The sequence below is a fragment of the Acanthochromis polyacanthus genome, chromosome 12 (genome assembly GCF_021347895.1).
Source record: "Acanthochromis polyacanthus isolate Apoly-LR-REF ecotype Palm Island chromosome 12, KAUST_Apoly_ChrSc, whole genome shotgun sequence".
Classification (NCBI taxonomy): domain Eukaryota; kingdom Metazoa; phylum Chordata; class Actinopteri; family Pomacentridae; genus Acanthochromis; species Acanthochromis polyacanthus.
The window spans coordinates 23,958,940-23,975,887 of NC_067124.1; the positions used below are offsets into that span (position 1 = coordinate 23,958,940).

Here is a 16,948-nt window from a genome sequence, read left to right on the forward strand (position 1 = left end):
AACACACACTTGTTAACGTGTTAACACACCGACAGCCAACTGAGACAAAAGTACATACAAAGATACAAGCAGGCTGTTCAGGATGCATGACTACAAACACAGAGATTTACACATATGCACAAATATACACACGCCTAAAAACTTCCATGTGCGCATACTGGATACCAGTGCCAATACAGTACCTGGATATCAAAAGATAAATCTTGTAAAAACTTACTTTAAGGTATAAACAGCTTAACTTATCAAAAGCAATGCAGCTGGATCACAACTGTTTCCAAATCTATAGAGTCCTAAATAAAGCAAAATCATAATATAGACAAGAATGTTTGATTGAAGAATAAACGATGAGACCACTTGGTTACAATACAAACCTCTCTGTCACTATAGTAACTGAGAGCCAACCCAGGACTTCCTTTTAGTTGGTTCCAAATTATTCTTAAGTCTACTGGGGGCTCAGGTTGTTGTTGCTTTGTTGCATTTCTGTATGCACCAGTACTGTGTGGATGTAACCGACCTCCCTAACGGCATTTAGATCAATTCGAAAAGGAAAAAAAAAATTCCCCTTTATAAAAGGAAGAAACCTCCAGAAGAAGCAGATTCAGGGAGGGTGGGCATCTTCCTCAATGACCTGCAACTGGTTCTGAATCCTTGATCTAATCTGCCTTGAATCAGGTCTTTTTTTTGCTGAACATTAATTTTTGCACCTTAGATCTGACTAGGTTTTTCATGTATCCATTTGAATGCATTCAGATACAGGGAAAGAAACATACAAACATAATCTGCTAAAATGCTTGCACGTACACTGTATATGAACACACTGAGCGATGTCCACAAAGTCTGCATTCATGCACATGCGCACATGTCATCACAAATACGTACAACTAAATGTACTTAATGCAATTACACACATTAAAACACAAACAGCCTTGAATGTGGAAACACACAAATGGGCAAATGAAACAAAAGCATACATATATATTTGGTTCAAATTCTCACTTCCTTATGGACTTTTGGATATGTGTCCATAAACATAGGGTGTGAGAGGCCCAACTCTTAATGGTGGTGGTCCTGCTCTCCACAGTGGGATCTGTGTTTAGCCATGTTTAGAGCTCCATTTGGGGCCAGATAAATCAAGCTGCTGTCTACCAGAAGTCTCCATTAGGGGCCCTGCAAGGCCCCTGGACGGCCTGTCAGTCACCCCGTCAGTCAGCGAGCCGCCCTCCTCCAGCGTTTGAACTTATAATTACAGGGAGACTCAGCTTGGCTTGGCCCGGCCTCGCTCCCGAGCCCCCCACCACCTCTCAGACGTCAGCGCTTGCTAGCCCGGCGCTAATGCTAATACTAACAGACGACGGATGTTTCACCTCCAGAGGAAATAGCGTTGAGGAAAATATTTATGGAAACTGAAAAGTCGCCCTCTGTGTTTTTCAGACCCTATTTCCACAAACTCTTTTAGGTTTTATTTCTTGGAGTGACAGACCCCGGTTCCCCTTCAATTGCGAGAGGTTAGCAGGTTAGTTAGAATGAGTAGCACTAATCCCAGGCTAACCTCTGGCAGCCATAGATTAATCAAACACCAGTTAGAGAGGAGAGGGTAAAATACAGGGGCCATGGTGACTGATGGCTTTTTAAGGAGTGACAGGTGGGAGGTGGAGAAGGAACACACCTCCAACCTGGATAGAAGACAGAAACACTCACAGCGCAGGGCTGGAAATTACCTCCAGCGGCCAAACAAACTAGTGAATTTGGTATATAGCTGGTTTGTCTTTTCTACCAGCTACTCTGCCTCACAACAAATAATCATTCATAGGTCATACTCTATTCTGAAACTCATCAATCATATTTGGCTAGTTTAAGTATTTGGTGTATTTTGGAAACCAGCCACTGTAGTCGGCAGATGAAAAAGTTTCTTGCGCTGACAGATACACACACATAAAGTCAGACGTGGCTCGCTAGCTCTCAGGAATTCATGAATAAAATATAGGCCTATAAAGGCAGCATGAACAATGGAAATATTATCCTCTACTGCATAAATGCACAGCCGACCACAGACTATTCTCACAGGGAGCTCATTCCTCTTATCTCTGACGGCTCGTAGGCGATGGCCGGCCACTGCATGTGGAGACACACACCGCTAACGAGGGGGAAATCCCCCATCAACCAAGATTGATGCAGAGAATTTACCCAGCAGACATTCCTTCTAGCTGAAATGAAAGAGGTGCCTGGTTCACCAGCATTCCTGATTGACCACACATTCCTTTAACATTCTAACAGCAGCAAGATTGCAGGAATGGAGTTGCAGCTAAATGAGGTAAACTTTCACAAAATTTCTGCTTTGTAAACATACCAACAAGGTTTCACCTGCTGGGGGAGGGTTACAACCAGGAAGTCATTGACTTAAATGCCTGATGCAGGGAGGGAAAAGAACATAGTGGATGAAGTAAAGGAACAATGCTGTATATTTTAACAACAGGACCACTGAAGTGCTTTGGAGTAAGGTGTTAACCTACATCTAATGAATGAGAAGGTAAAAGATGAATTCCACTGGAGCTGAGTGACTCTTAGAAGACTTGGTTGCCCATGACCAAAGCAAAGCAAAATGATAGATGAGAAGTAAAAAGCTGAGAAAGGAATTCCTTGAAAAAATGTAACAGAACACAGGGCTCCAGACTGCGACTAAATGGTCGCATTTTGCGACCAAAATTTGAGCAAGTGCGAGTAAATTTTTCATCTACTCGTGCACGTGCGACCAGTAAATTTGCTGATTTTTTTGAAAATTACTATTGAATATTTCTTGTGGCATACAAACTTCTGCTCCACACTTCAGCCCAGTAGACAGTAATGCGCAAATGAGATGGTTTACCAACTGACATTAACTCCAAAAGAAGAAGCAAGAAGACGAACACCAAATGTGTGTGAGAGCGGGGGACGAATGACCATATCTATGCGAATGACGGTTAAGCTCCTGATGTTTCATAAAGCCTTTATTTACGTTCAGCCTTATTTTAAACACAAATTCACCTTTAGTCCTTCAGTCCTTTCTTCAGGAAACACCATAAGAGTTTGTCCCCATTCCAGCAAGCTGCTTCTAAGTTGCTAGACAGTAACAGCATGGAACCGTTTTCTTTCATTTTTACGTGAATTTTCGGACTTCTCAGCAGCGTCTTTGTCATGTCAAGAAACCTCTTTTTAGAGAAACACTTCCTGTGCTGCTGGAATGGTTACAAAATAAAAGCCCATAGCATTAAAAATATGCCTTCAAAATAAAAGCCTGAAGGGAACGGTTATTTTAACACTAGCAAAACAGAGGCTTGCCAGAATTGATGAACTGATCAACAGACCTTTATAGGAGTAATTTACACGTGATGCGGTATAAATACATAACATGCACATGCATAACATGCTTGTGCTCAGCACAAGGTTATTTTTATTAAAGTTTTCATCTGTCAGAAATTATACGTCAATGGAGCAGCCTTGGTGGAGTACTGTACTCTCTAAGTGCTTTTCTTGTTATGTTGTGTCAACTGCTGCACAATAAATTGTGAATTGAAAACATAGTTTCTGGATTTAATCTGCAAGTATTTATCAGTAATACAGTGAAAATGAGAGGAAGTCGATTTTGGTGTGCGCCCCTAAATTTTCTGGTTGTGCACCTAAAATTTTAAGTTAAGGGCCACTGTGCTCCCAGGAAAAAAGTTAGTCTGGAGCCCTGGAACAGAAATAACAATAACAATAACAGAAATTATGGCCAAAAGAGTAAAAATGTGACCAAGGACAGGAAATCCACTCAGTTTGATGACACCAGAAATAATCGAAGCAATAGCATATTTGATTTTAGGCTGATCCAACTCCATGTCAAATGTACCAAACAATGAGGATGTGATGTATCCTCAGAAAATCCATCCTGTTACAGAAGCCAAACTGCTGAGCTGGCCCTGGCCTCAGCAGCATGACTCTTAATACTGACATGAATTATTAATTTGACGCATTCATCACTCTTCCGACCAGCCGTCGATAGCCTCCATTATGGCGGGTGTGTATACATTACAGAGTGTATAGTGTGTCAGAAACTTCCCGCATGCGAGCCACTGGATGGCGGGAAGAGAGGAAGATGGAGAGAGAAAGAGTGAGAGAAAGAAAAAGGGTGATGGACAGGAGTGGCAGCAGAAAGCAATAGCTTGAAGAGGCAGAGTCATGATTTCAGAGCTATAAACGGCTGGAATGGCGTGAGACAATAGCATTTTGACAGGTCATTCAAACTGCAGATGGGACGTCAGCAGCATGACTTATAAGGTTACACAAAGTTTAATGGTGATGACTACACTGTACATACAAATGATAATAGAATGACTTCTAATAAACCTTTGGATATAAATGATGACTTTATGGTGAGGCACTCAAACCAATGATTAATGACTGTATATTATGACTAGTAATTACAGCACATATATAAAACTGTGCATAAAAATAACAGTAAGGCTCCAGTGGCTTTACTTAAGAGCACTTAGTTCAAGCTTTATGTATACTTTTAGTTTGTGTGAACAATTAAAACAAACAGACACTTGGATAATGATAAATCTAAATCTTCTACCCTGTTTAATCCTCAAGCGACCAAGCTGTTTTAGCGACTAAAATGACCGACTGGGGTCATTTATGACCCCACTATATTTTACACAGGAATATGTCTACTTTAGTGCCTCTTTTTGTGCTTTCTTACCTATTCCACTCCACTGCATTTTAAGATGGATATTCTAAAATAACCTTCTTTTCTCAGAGCTAAAGTAAAACCACATGAACAATTTGATGCATTGTAAGAACGCAATAACATTTATTTAGACACACTTTGTCTGCCACTTCTTTTAAAACTTTATTCCTTTTGTTTCCTCAATAGTAAATCAAAAGTACATAAAAACAAAATCTACACAAACATCTTGTCTGTATATGCGCAATGTAACATGCAGAGAAGTATTTAGATTAGGGGCGGCTGTGGTTCAGGTGGTAGAGCCCTTCGTCCAATGCAAGACACTTTGCCCATCTTACCTCCAGTGCTGCCACTTACACTGGTGTATGAATGTGTATGCTGTTGTAATGTTGGTGGTGGAGAGAGGGGTTATAGGAGTGGATTGGCAGTCAGTCTGTCTGCCCCAGGGCAGCTGTGGCTAAAAAATGTAGGTCTACCAGCTATAGTGCACTGCAAAACACTGAAATACAACGATTAGAGGTAGAAATAAATAAATAAAACTAAGGCCTACAACAGTGAAAAACCTATACATCTTTCTGGGGTCATAAGTGACCCCAGACAGGTTTCCATTATCCTTGTTACACCAGTTGGCCGATCTCTACAAAAAAACTATGAGCAGCTGTAGGACAAGTAGATTGACAAATTCATGGTAGGAAACATTTTTCAGATAAAAGATATAAAAACGGCAAATATAATTATATGGCTGGGGTCATAAATGACCCCACTCGGTCGCTTGAGGGTTAAATCTATAGCAAGGACAAGGTAAAGAGGGGATTTCTGACCAACTATAAAAACTAAATCACCAAATTGGATAACAGCAACTGATTACTGGGGGATCACCAAGTTTACGTTGCAGTAAATCAATGTGTAATTTATGATTTTCACCTTTTAAAGTAGAACTGACATTATTTAATAGGTGCCACTTCAGAAAGATGCAACACAGTGAGGAAAAGAGGGAAATTCGCAATTCAGCTGAATTCATGAAGTTATAGATAGACTAATAGTAATGTTGCTGCAACACATGTCTCAATCTGGGGAAGGGACCTGGACTCATATGAATATGAAAGGTGCATCATGGACATTGTTTTGTTTATTCTTATTTGTCTTACAGTAATGGGACACCGTTCCCCAGGTCACTGATCAACCTGTCGCTTCAGTCAAGCTGAGGCTGAACAGGTACATATAGTATTTTATGGCATGACAACAGGAGCAGTGCAGAGTTTACATGTGAGGAAATTTCTGTAACAGATTGTGACTCTTTAGAGCTTAGGTGAAACAGGTCATAATCGAAAGCAATGTAAAATTAGCATTTGTTTATGGCCTGGTGGCTCTCTTTCTGCATTCAACATGGCAACCCCACTGCAGGATCTTAATATGTGATATTACTACAGCTTTGCTATAGGTAGTAAAATTGCAAATTGACTGTTAATTTTTTTTTTAACAGTTTTATTGTATAACATGCCTAAAATATCACTGCTGAAATGTGATCACAGTAAGTGCTGCTGATTAAACTGTTACGGCTGTAAACATTCAATAGGCTGAGGACATTAACATTTAAGGCAGACATGTTTAGATGAGGCTTCCTGATTGCTTATTCTAGCAAGAGCCAAGCCAATCCAAAGTGAACACTGTTTATTTGGTTCATAACGGCATTAGGAACTTCAACAAGCTCATTAATTTCCTCTCATTAGGCTCCAAACAAAAAAGAAAGCCTTAGAACTCTGGAAGTTCATTTGCATTAAATGAATGTATTGTTATTGCACTGTGCCGGACCTATAGAGCGGCTCTGATCACACAGAGCCAAACAGTGACGTACTGACAGCTTTAACAGCTAATGAAGAGATGATGTCACTCGGCCTTGCTACGTTAACAAGAAGCCAATGGACGGTGGAAGCGATGACCGCCAAGTCGGCCTCTAGAGTAAACAGCAGGGGCAAGCAACCATCACTTTGCCTCACTCACACACACACACACACATAAACAACATCACAGTGACACTAATACAGTTCCACCCTTCCATACGTCAAAGTTAAACAAAGGGGCGAGACAAAAGCTTAACGGCTGCTTTGTTTTAAAATCAGCTTTATTCTGACCTCAGCTGCACTGCACACCCATGCAAACACACACATACATCTTTCTATCTTTTGGAGCTCAATCATTGAGCTCCCTGGACTAACCTTAGCTAACATAACTACGAGCCTGACCCCAACCCATACCTATAATTATGTCTGCAACCCTGCAGCCAGAATCCTGGTGAGGACCAGTCAAAACATCCTCACCTTCCACAAATGTTCTCACTTCCAAAGTCTTACACTCAACTCTGTCCTCACAAATATAGACATACAAGCATACACAGAGACACATAGTGACGATGTGTTAGTGTAGATTTACAGTGTGACGGTTGTATTCTGGTGATTTATGGACTTCCTCTGTTTAGGTGATTAGCTGTGAGCTCACACCCAGTTGGAGTTGGACTTGGACGGACGGACGGATGGACACACACTCGCACACAGGCATGCGCTCACACATGTACACACAAGTCACATAAGTTTAAACAGATATAACCTGTTACTGGCACTCTCATTCTGTTACATGGGCTGTGTGTGTTTGGAAGTGTGTAAGTCCAGAAAAGAAAGCACAAGAACAGAGGAAAAGGAGACTTACGTACATAAATTAGCTAACTCGCATTGACAGCACACTAAGTGAGGTTGTCAAGCTCTTCAGTTTCCTCTCCCCATCTGTTCAGGCCTGCTAAATGTTCCCCATCTACCACGGCATCTCCTCTGAGAGGCGTCCTAATCAGATGGTGAACTACCTCAACTTGCTCCTGTCAACAGTAACTTCCTACTTCGCCAGTCCATATGAGGATAGAATGAATCAGCTGCTCACGCAAGTCCAAAAGCAAAACTCTGCGTGTACACACGTGGACAAAATTGTTGGTACCCCTCAGTTAAAGAAGGAAAAACCCACAATTCTCACTGAAATCACTTGAAACTCACAAAAGTAACAATAAATAAAAATTTATTGAAAATTAAATAATCAAAATCAGCCATCACTTTTGAATTGTTGATTAACATAATTATTTAAAAAAACAAACTAATGAAATAGGGCTGGACAAAAATGATGGTACCCATAACTTAATATTTTGTTGCACAACCTTTTGAGGCAATCACTGCAATTAAACGATTTCTGTATTGGTCAATGAGCGTTCTGCAGCTGTCAACAGGTATTTTGGCCCACTCCTCATGAGCAAACAGCTCCAGTTGTCTCAGGTTTGATGGGTGTCTTCTCCAAATGGCATGTTTCAGCTCCTTCACATATGTTCAATGGGATTCAGATCTGGGCTCATAGAAGGCCACTTTAGAATAGTCCAACGCTTTTCTCTCAGCCATTCTTGGGTGTTTTTGGCTGTGTGTTTTGGATCGTTGTCCTGTTGGAAGACCCATGACCTGCGACTGAGACCAAGCTTTCTGACACTAGGCAGCACATTTCTCTCCAGAATGCCTTGATAGTCTTCAGATTTCATCGTACCTTGCACACTTTCAAGACACCCTGTGCCAGATGCAGCAAAGCAGCCCCAAAACATTACTGAGCCTCCTCCATGTTTCACCGTAGGGACAGTGTTCTTTTCTTCGTATGCTTGGTTTTTGAGTCTATGAACATAGAGTTGATGTGCCTTACCAAAAAGCTCCAGTTTGGTCTCATCTGTCCAAAGGACATTCTCCCAGAAGCTTTGTGGCTTGTCAACATGCATTTTTGCAAATTCCAGTCTGGCTTTTTTATGAGTTTTTTTCAGCAGTGGTGTCCTCCTTGGTCGTCTCCCATGAAGTCCACTTTGGCTCAAACAACGACGAATGGTGCGATCTGACACTGATGTACCTTGGCCTTGGAGTTCACCTTTAATTTCTTTGGAGGTTGCTCTGGGCTCTTTGGATACAATTCCAACGATCCGTCTCTTCAATTTGTCATCAATTTTCCTCTTGCGGCCACGTCCAGGGAGGTTGGCTACTGTCCCGTGGGTCTTGAACTTCTGAATAATATGAGCCACTGTTGTCACAGGAACTTCAAGCTGTTTAGAGATGGTCTTATAGCCTTTACCTTTAAGATGTTTGTCTATAATTTTTTTTCGGATGTCCTGGGACAATTCTCTCCTTCGCTTTCTGTTGTCCATGTTCAGTGTGGTACACACCTTTTCACCAAACAGCAGGGTGACTACTTGTCTCCCTTTAAATAGGCAGACTGACTGATTATGAGTTTGGAAACACCTGTGATGTCAATTGAATGACACACCTGAGTTAATCATGTCACTCTGGTCAAATAGTTTTCAATCTTTTATAGAGGTACCATCATTTTTGTCCAGGCCTGTTTCATTAGTTTGTTTTTTTAAATAATTATGTTAATCAACAATTCAAAAGTAATGGCTGTTTTTGATTATTTAATTTTCAATAAATTTTTATTTATTGTTACTTTTGTGAGTTTCAAGTGATTTCAGTGAGAATTATGGGTTTTTCCTTCTTTAACTGAGGGGTACCAACAATTTTGTCCACGTGTGTATATGTCTGACCTGGCTGTAAGTGGCGTCCAGCAGTGTGTCCAGGTTCTGCAGGGGTGCCGGGGTTTTGTCTTTGAATCGCGTCAGCAGGCGGCGTTGGATCGCTCTGAACTGGACTGCTCGCTCCGACAGCAGGTCCTGATATTGCTGGGCACTGACACGCAGCTACCACACGCACAGACAAAGAGACAAATGCAGCAATGGTGGTTTCACTTTGGTAGAATTTTTTTGTGAGAAAAGCTTATAATTCAGGTTACTTTACACCTGACAATAGTGGATATACAGCCATGTTTGCCCGGCACATTCCTGCAGTTTGTAACATCAGTATATGTGTGTGTGTTTGTACCTGGAAGTGATGGTCCACAGACAGAAAGTACTCCTGCAGTGGCAGCGGTCCACTGAAGCTTTTCTTGAAGTCCTTGATTCCCATTTTAGAAAAGTGTTGGTCGAACCTGTGAACCAGCTCCTTCACCACCAACCACATGTCCTCAAAGCTGTCACTCTGAATACGGTAACGCTCTGACAAACAAACAAAAAGACAAAGTTAACAGAGGCTCCATATGCTAAGTTATCATGTTTTTACTTAAAGTATTTAAAGATTAAATAGGTGAAACCATAAAAAAGTGCTGGAGCCAACACTGATCCCTGTGGGAAGTGAAAAATATCTGCTGATGTGACTTGGAAAGTAAAGAAAATCTAAAAAGTAATTGAGAAATGGAGAAGTTATGAAAATATAATAAACAAAATGGAAGACCATAAAAAGCTGAAGAGGTAGCAGTGTCAAAGATATGATAAAATAATTCTCAAATTATAATGACTGTTTTGTAAGAGTGTATGAAGAGGTTCTGAAAGGTTTCACTGTGTTTCATTGAAATATTCCAAGTTCTTAAAGAACAGAGGAAAGAAGTTTGTCAAGGACCATAGAAATACTGACAGGAAAAGTAGAAAGATGCCAAAGGTTTTCTAAAGGTTTAAGGGACACGTCAAAAGACCTCATTACCAGATATTGTCAGATATTAAAAGAAAAAAATGAAATGGCATCAATTACAAGGTTCAAGAGGTATCAAAGTTATCAAAAGGTACTGAAAGAATTTGAGATGTCCTGCTGAAATTCAGTTCACTATATAGTAGGGCAGCAGGATTAGTCAGCATAATTGATGATGGAACTGCTTCAAAATCAGTATTTCATCATGACGCATGTTTTTAAAAACTTTCTAACTCCGTACTTGGCTTCAGTCACTGGTTACCTCCGCCAGGAGGTTATGTAATCACCGGAGTTTGTTTGTCTGTCCGTCTGTGTGCGTGTGTGTGTGTGTGTGTTTGTCTGTTTGTCTGTTAACAGCATAACTCAAAGAGTCATGGACGGATTTTCACCAAATTTTTACAGGATGTCCGGAAGAGCAAGAGTAAGAATCGATTAGATTTTGGAGGTGATCCGAATCACCGTCTGGTGAAAATCCGTCCATGACTTTTTGAGTTATGCTGTTAACAGACAAACAGACAGACAGACACACACACACACACACACAGAGACAGACAGACAAATGGCATGGCGGAGGTATGCGCTCTCCGAGTGCTTTTCTAGTTGGATATATAAAGTGTAACAGTTGTAAAAAGTTAGATCTAGTTTTCTAAGACGTCGGGCTTCAAAAGTATGGAAGTATTTCAAAATATCACAGATTATCCTACAACCACATAAAGCATCTCAAGAGAAAACCCATGAGCTATTCTGCAAAACCCAACACCAAGTGCATTCAGTAGCAGAAATAGCCTTGAGTTTTATATAATCTAAAGCTAACATAAAGAAAAATATTCCGCTTGATATTTCGGAGTAAAATTAATCATTGAATGAACTAATCTTAAAAATGGTCCATAGATTAACTAGAAAAGCACTCAGAGAGTGCAGACCTCCGCCAAGGATAGAGAGGAAAACAGGAAACCCATGCAGTAAAGGATCATGAGCTGGAATCAAACCTGCATCACTGACACAGTTCTGTGTACAAATCACCTTCTTAACCAGTTGAGCTGTCTGGACACCTTGCTACAATTTGTTGGACGACATACTAACCTATGATTTTTTTTAATCATATTTTGGACCACTTACTAAAACATACTAAAAAATTCAAAGTGATCCAGAATCCAGGATCCTTTCCGGATTGCCACCAAAATTAAATCAGCTCTTCCTCTTACCATAGTCTACATCCCCTCAAAATTTAATCTGAATCTGCCCAGGCGTTTTTGAATTATCTTGCTAATAGACAGACAGACAGACAGACAGAGAGACAGACAGATGGACACACAAACCCCGGGTGTCACATAACCTCCTTGGCGGAGGTAATGAATAGAAAAGTAGTCTTTAGTGCAGCGTTTTTATGCAGTACTGTTGTCAGACTCACGGGAGGTCTTGGAGGCCAACACAGTAACCTTGGCTCCTGACAGAAACTGGAAAGCCAAACTATTCCCATCCTTATCTTCGGATTTTGCTGAAAACTCTGCAGAGAGAGACAGAAAGACGAAAAGAAAAAATAAAACAGTGTGATGAGACTGATAGGACCTGCCTATCGTGATACAGGACGCCAACAAAGGTGAACAAGATACAGTCACACTGCTCACAAAGACACACAATATAAGCCTGCACAAATCCCTCCTCACACAAAAAAGCACACAATCAGTTTGAACGCTGAGTGTGTGTTTAGACGTCAGAGCTGCTGACTGTAGCCGATTATCAGATAACTGGGAAACAGAACAGCGGTTCCCAGAGCTCAAACACACGTGCACACACACAATCGCAAATAAATAAACACGCATAAACACAGTTGTATAAATACACAACCACACATAGATACGTAAGCACTGATTATTCATTTAAATGTGCACACATTCACACAGCGACAAAACTCTTTAATTCCCTCCCAAAGCATCCGTTATGTCATCTGGCTTTGTGTAACGCCCTCATGTGGCCACGCTGTTTGTTCTCAGCCATTAAAATTCATTTGTTGTGAAAAATATCCATAAAAAAAATTAACAAGCGTGTACAATGTTTCATCACTATTATTGGACTGTTTGTGTTGCTATGAATATCATTTTTCAGCTATTTATATACACACAAAATGATCCAGTGCTCTAATCAAGTTCACTTCAACCTGTGACCACAAGCAATTAGTGGACAATCCACTCTACGCAGAAATCTAAACATCAAGGTCACCAACTCTTCTCTTCTGACATAAACAGAACAACGTGTTTTGGTTTGCAGAAATCTGTGATTTAAATGCTGTTTGGGAACATGAGAGCAGCATCAGTATGTGTTTCTGGATATGAGTGCGTGTGTTACCTCGGAAGATGGAGCTGAGGTCAACCGGTGGCTGGTTGGTGTCCACGGTGATCTTGAAGTTGGTGGTTTTGGCTGGAGAGGAAGGTACACACACCAACGCCAGAGGAAGACTGAACCTGGACTGGAGAACCCTGGGAACGCCTGAGAAGAGTAAATAAAGCAAAATTGAAAAGTCTTATATAATTATGACCTTTAGAGGAGCTTCAACTCATAAAATAGTGCAACATCTATTACTACAAGCTAAATATTGGTGGTGACTGATTAATTTTACTATATTATATGTTACTTTCCAATCCACTTCCCTGTTGCTCTTTCCGTGAAAACCAACCCCTTAAATCGGAGCCCACTTCCCTTTAAAGTGGCGCCCATCTCCGCCGAGCCCCCCCACGGTGAATCAAACGAGGCTGCCACATCGCCTTTTCAGCTTTCTCTCCAAACAGCAGTCAGGTTAACATTTGTTAACACAGTCAACACTGCAGGTATTCAGATTACATGAGTATCTGAGAGCTGCGAGACCAGGAGACTCAACATCAACACTGAATTTGGAGGTGTGTTTGTCGGAGATCCGAAAGGGAAGTTTTGTGAAAAGTGTAGGGGGGGAAATTTGGAGAAGAAAAAAAAAAGAAGGGAGGGAGGAGGCGAGTTAAGGCCAACTACAACTGTGTCCTGAGCCTAAGCAGTGCTGAGCTTGGCAGAAATCTACACTTAGCTAGAATAACAGAGCGAGGGAAAGGAGGGATGGAGGAAAACAGTTGTTAAGAAGAGATGGAGCAAAGTAACCGGGAGAGAGGAGGTGAGCTAACGACAGGAGAGGGAGAAAAACTGGAGTCGAGCAAAAAAACAAGTGGAAATAAAGCAGCATGAGAGGGAGACTGAAAGAGAAATACTATGAAAATTGACAGCTGGTGTGGGAAGGGGGGTCGGTTTAATTATGGAAAGTTTCAGGTTATTACAGATAGTAATAATTACCTGCAACTACTGTGCACCTTTTCATTCCAGACAAGCAATTATTATGTGATTATGTGAATAATTCAATTTGGTTTCAATACATGAACTGATGCAGAGAGAGAAGAAGGGAAAAGGTAGAGCCAAGGAAAACAGTCAAAAACAGAGGAAAGGCGAGGGGAGAGGAAGAAAATGGATGGGGTTTTAAAGAGGAAGAAAGACTTGCGGTCAACTTTCTTCTCTCCTCACTCGCTTAATTTCTCATTGACCCTTCGTTCGGGATGACTGAATAGTTAAACAACAAATCACATCCAACAAACACAACAGAGAGGGTTAGATACACATGCTGTCAAAGCGAATATGCAGTAACTTTACGAAATATAAAAATCAGAAGCGCAAACCTCATTCTAAATGCTAACTATTGTCAGTGTTCTTCAGGCCTGTTAGTGGTCATGACACTTTACTGTTGCCTGGGTTTTATCCGTTTTTTTGTCTCTTTTTTTAAACATCAGGTTGGCTCAAAATGCTTCCTCACAAGTAAGTGGACATAGAATGGAAATTATGACTGAAAAAAACAATGTTTATCTTACTTAAAAAATATCAAATCCAGATCTCCACCAAAATGCAACTTTAGTTTGACTCATGAAGTAACATTTTTTTTTAAATTTCACTTTAAGATAAAGTGTCTCTGCATTTTTTTAGTCCATTTGCTACATTTACAAAAAATCATATTAAAACATATCAAATCATTTTTGAAGCTGCACTACTGTGTTTTTAAATAGCTTTGACGATAATCCAGGCAGACATGATGTACATCGTGATGGATTGCTTGTATGTCCATGTGGAATTTCAAAACATACTGAAATGAATGAAACCCCTAGCTGCCTGAGAGGAAGGCAAACAAAAAAAAAAAAACTTTTAAAAGAAATCAAAAACACTGAGGGACGCTTTGGAAAACGATCATCGCTAAGGTAAAGTACATATGATATGTAATGGATGGATAAACATGGTGTTCAGAAATAGGTATGGTCCTTTAAAAGCCCCTCCTGTCAAAGTGGTGCTAACTGGGACGGCATCAAGCTGTGGTGGTGAAGTGATGTCGAAATTTTAGGGCAGAAATAAGACGCTAGTGGCACAAAAGTACTATATCGTTTCCATCTAGTCAGACCACTCTGTCAAATTGTTACTATCTGTCCAAATACGAAAAATCCCATGTAAAAATAAAGTTAAATGTAAAGTCGGTGAGGGTCAATGAAGACAATAAAGTAAGAAAACAGCATTGTTTATAGTTTCCATCATTTTATTTTCCCTGTCCACTAAAAAGTGATCTTAGAGTACATAGTTACATTTGTACAACTTATAGCATTTCTGTTATATAAGGCAGAAAAGCTTAAAAAAACATTGAATATGCATTTGCACATGCAGTCCACATGTGAAAAAGTGGCTATTCCCACCATTTATGTAAATGCAGGTTGCACAATATAACTTGTGACTTATTTATAAAGACAAGTTTTATAGCGTCAAATATTATTTTTGACGAGTTGAGTTGACAGAATAATATTGGTAACTGCAAACTAAAATTTGTTCTTTTATTTTACAAGATAGAAATATCAACAACAAAGAAATATCCAATATATACGTATACAAAAAATTGGAGCGACTTTATTTATCCAATGCTTGTTGTCAGCTTCAAAACTAGTGTTCATAATTATGATAATTAAGTCAATATCACTTGAAAATTTCTTCAAAATAATGTAGAGAAACTCAAACTTAAAAACCGTGTTTCTATGCTTCCAATCATGAAATAGTCAAAAACACCTTTGATTGCAAAGAGAAAGCTTTTTGCCCCAACTCCATGTAGTTTGTTGGTTGAACGTTATTTCATTAGAAGTTTTCTGAACTCAAAAACATGCAAACTGTTGCATTATCTTTTCTTGTTGAGCCAAATGTAAATACATCAAACAACAACATAATCACTCAAAACGTAGCAACAAACAAAAACTGATCCATGTTGTCAATATTAGAATGAGAAGCTAAAGTGAATATCACACTCTAGCCACTTGAATAAAAGACCTTTTTAAAAATCCTTATGTTCCTTATTATCCTTATGCTTAAGGAATGTTTTATGTTTACAGTTAGGTTTCCTGGTTGCTGAGTCAGACTGCTGTGTGGATTTTAACATCAGAATTTAAATTACTGCCTGGCATTTGTATTCCTCAGCGGTCCAAGGTGGAGTTCACATCCATTTGCCCTTGTGTTGCTGAGTTATGGCGACAAATAACAGCCAAAAACGTGTTTAAACTGAACATTATGAAGTCACAGTGAAGTTCACTTCTTGCCTTTTGGATCGGTAATGTCATCATTTTATACTATTAGACTTTTGTGTGAAATCTTGCCATAATTTCCGTAAGAAATTTTAAATTATGGCCAAAAATGTGCTTTATGAGATCACAGTGACATTTGACCTCCAAAATCAAATCAGTTTCTTCTTAATTCAAGTGAACGCTTGTGCCAAATTTGAAGAATTTCCCTCAAACATGGAGCCATCACACATAGAAAAATGGGATGGATGAAGAAAGAGGCAGAAAATATAATTCCTTCAGCCATGGCTGTCACTGATGCAGAGGCAGAACAAAAACTCCACTGGTATTAACAATGGTTGGGGAAAGCACGGAGGTAGAAACAGACACACAATAACTGACAGACAAGGAGGGAAAAGATATGGACAGGGAGGAAAACTGAAAGGGAGAGGGAAGAAGGCATACTAAAATAGAAAGGTAAAATAGATGTACAGAAAGGAGTGGAGGTCAGAAAGGGCTTGAAAAGTCCAGAGGAAACATTCTTTCACCTTAAATTCAGCTTCGCAATTTGCTAGTCGCCACTCTATGTGTGCTTGTGTGTGCGGCTGTAAATCACATCGCGTTCCACTCCACCTCTGTACATTCCCAGGCTGTCATTGCCAGGTTACACCCTCAACACAGAGATTTACCTGCCTGGTGAGTGCGTATGTGTTTTACTGTAATTTCATGAGGCAAAAAAATATATATAATTGAATCCGTGAGACTGTTATACAGCTCAAAGAAGCTGTTTCATGTTAAATATGTACTGTAGTTACAGCAACAACGCGGCACAAATGTTACAGGAAGACACAAAAGTCAAACCTTTTTCTCAGGAGTCTACATGTTTTAATAACTGACACCCTAAATCTTTATCTGGTTTGGATTTTTTAAGCTTCTTTTATACTACTTTTCTTTGTAATGTGATTTGACTGGCTTTAGAATTACCCACTCGGATTTCGCTGAGAATCTAATCAAGGAAACGCATACAATGGAAATGCATGTGACTGGGAAGGTCAAAAACACCCTTTTCAACATCAGGA

General features: G+C 39.9%; 1 protein-coding gene across 2 annotated transcripts in view; it reads right to left on the bottom strand.

The window, feature by feature from the left end:
- Positions 1-16,948, bottom strand: part of bbs9 (Bardet-Biedl syndrome 9) — a 197,066-nt gene that overhangs the window by 118,019 nt on the left and 62,099 nt on the right. For both annotated transcript variants that reach the window (XM_022206924.2, XM_051956346.1), the window contains 4 exons: positions 12,625-12,765; positions 11,690-11,785; positions 9,640-9,812; positions 9,306-9,458 (listed from right to left, as the gene is read on the bottom strand). In XM_022206924.2, the coding sequence (XP_022062616.2) occupies positions 9,306-9,458; positions 9,640-9,812; positions 11,690-11,785; positions 12,625-12,765 (563 nt within the window). The remainder of the gene's footprint in view (positions 1-9,305; positions 9,459-9,639; positions 9,813-11,689; positions 11,786-12,624; positions 12,766-16,948) is intronic.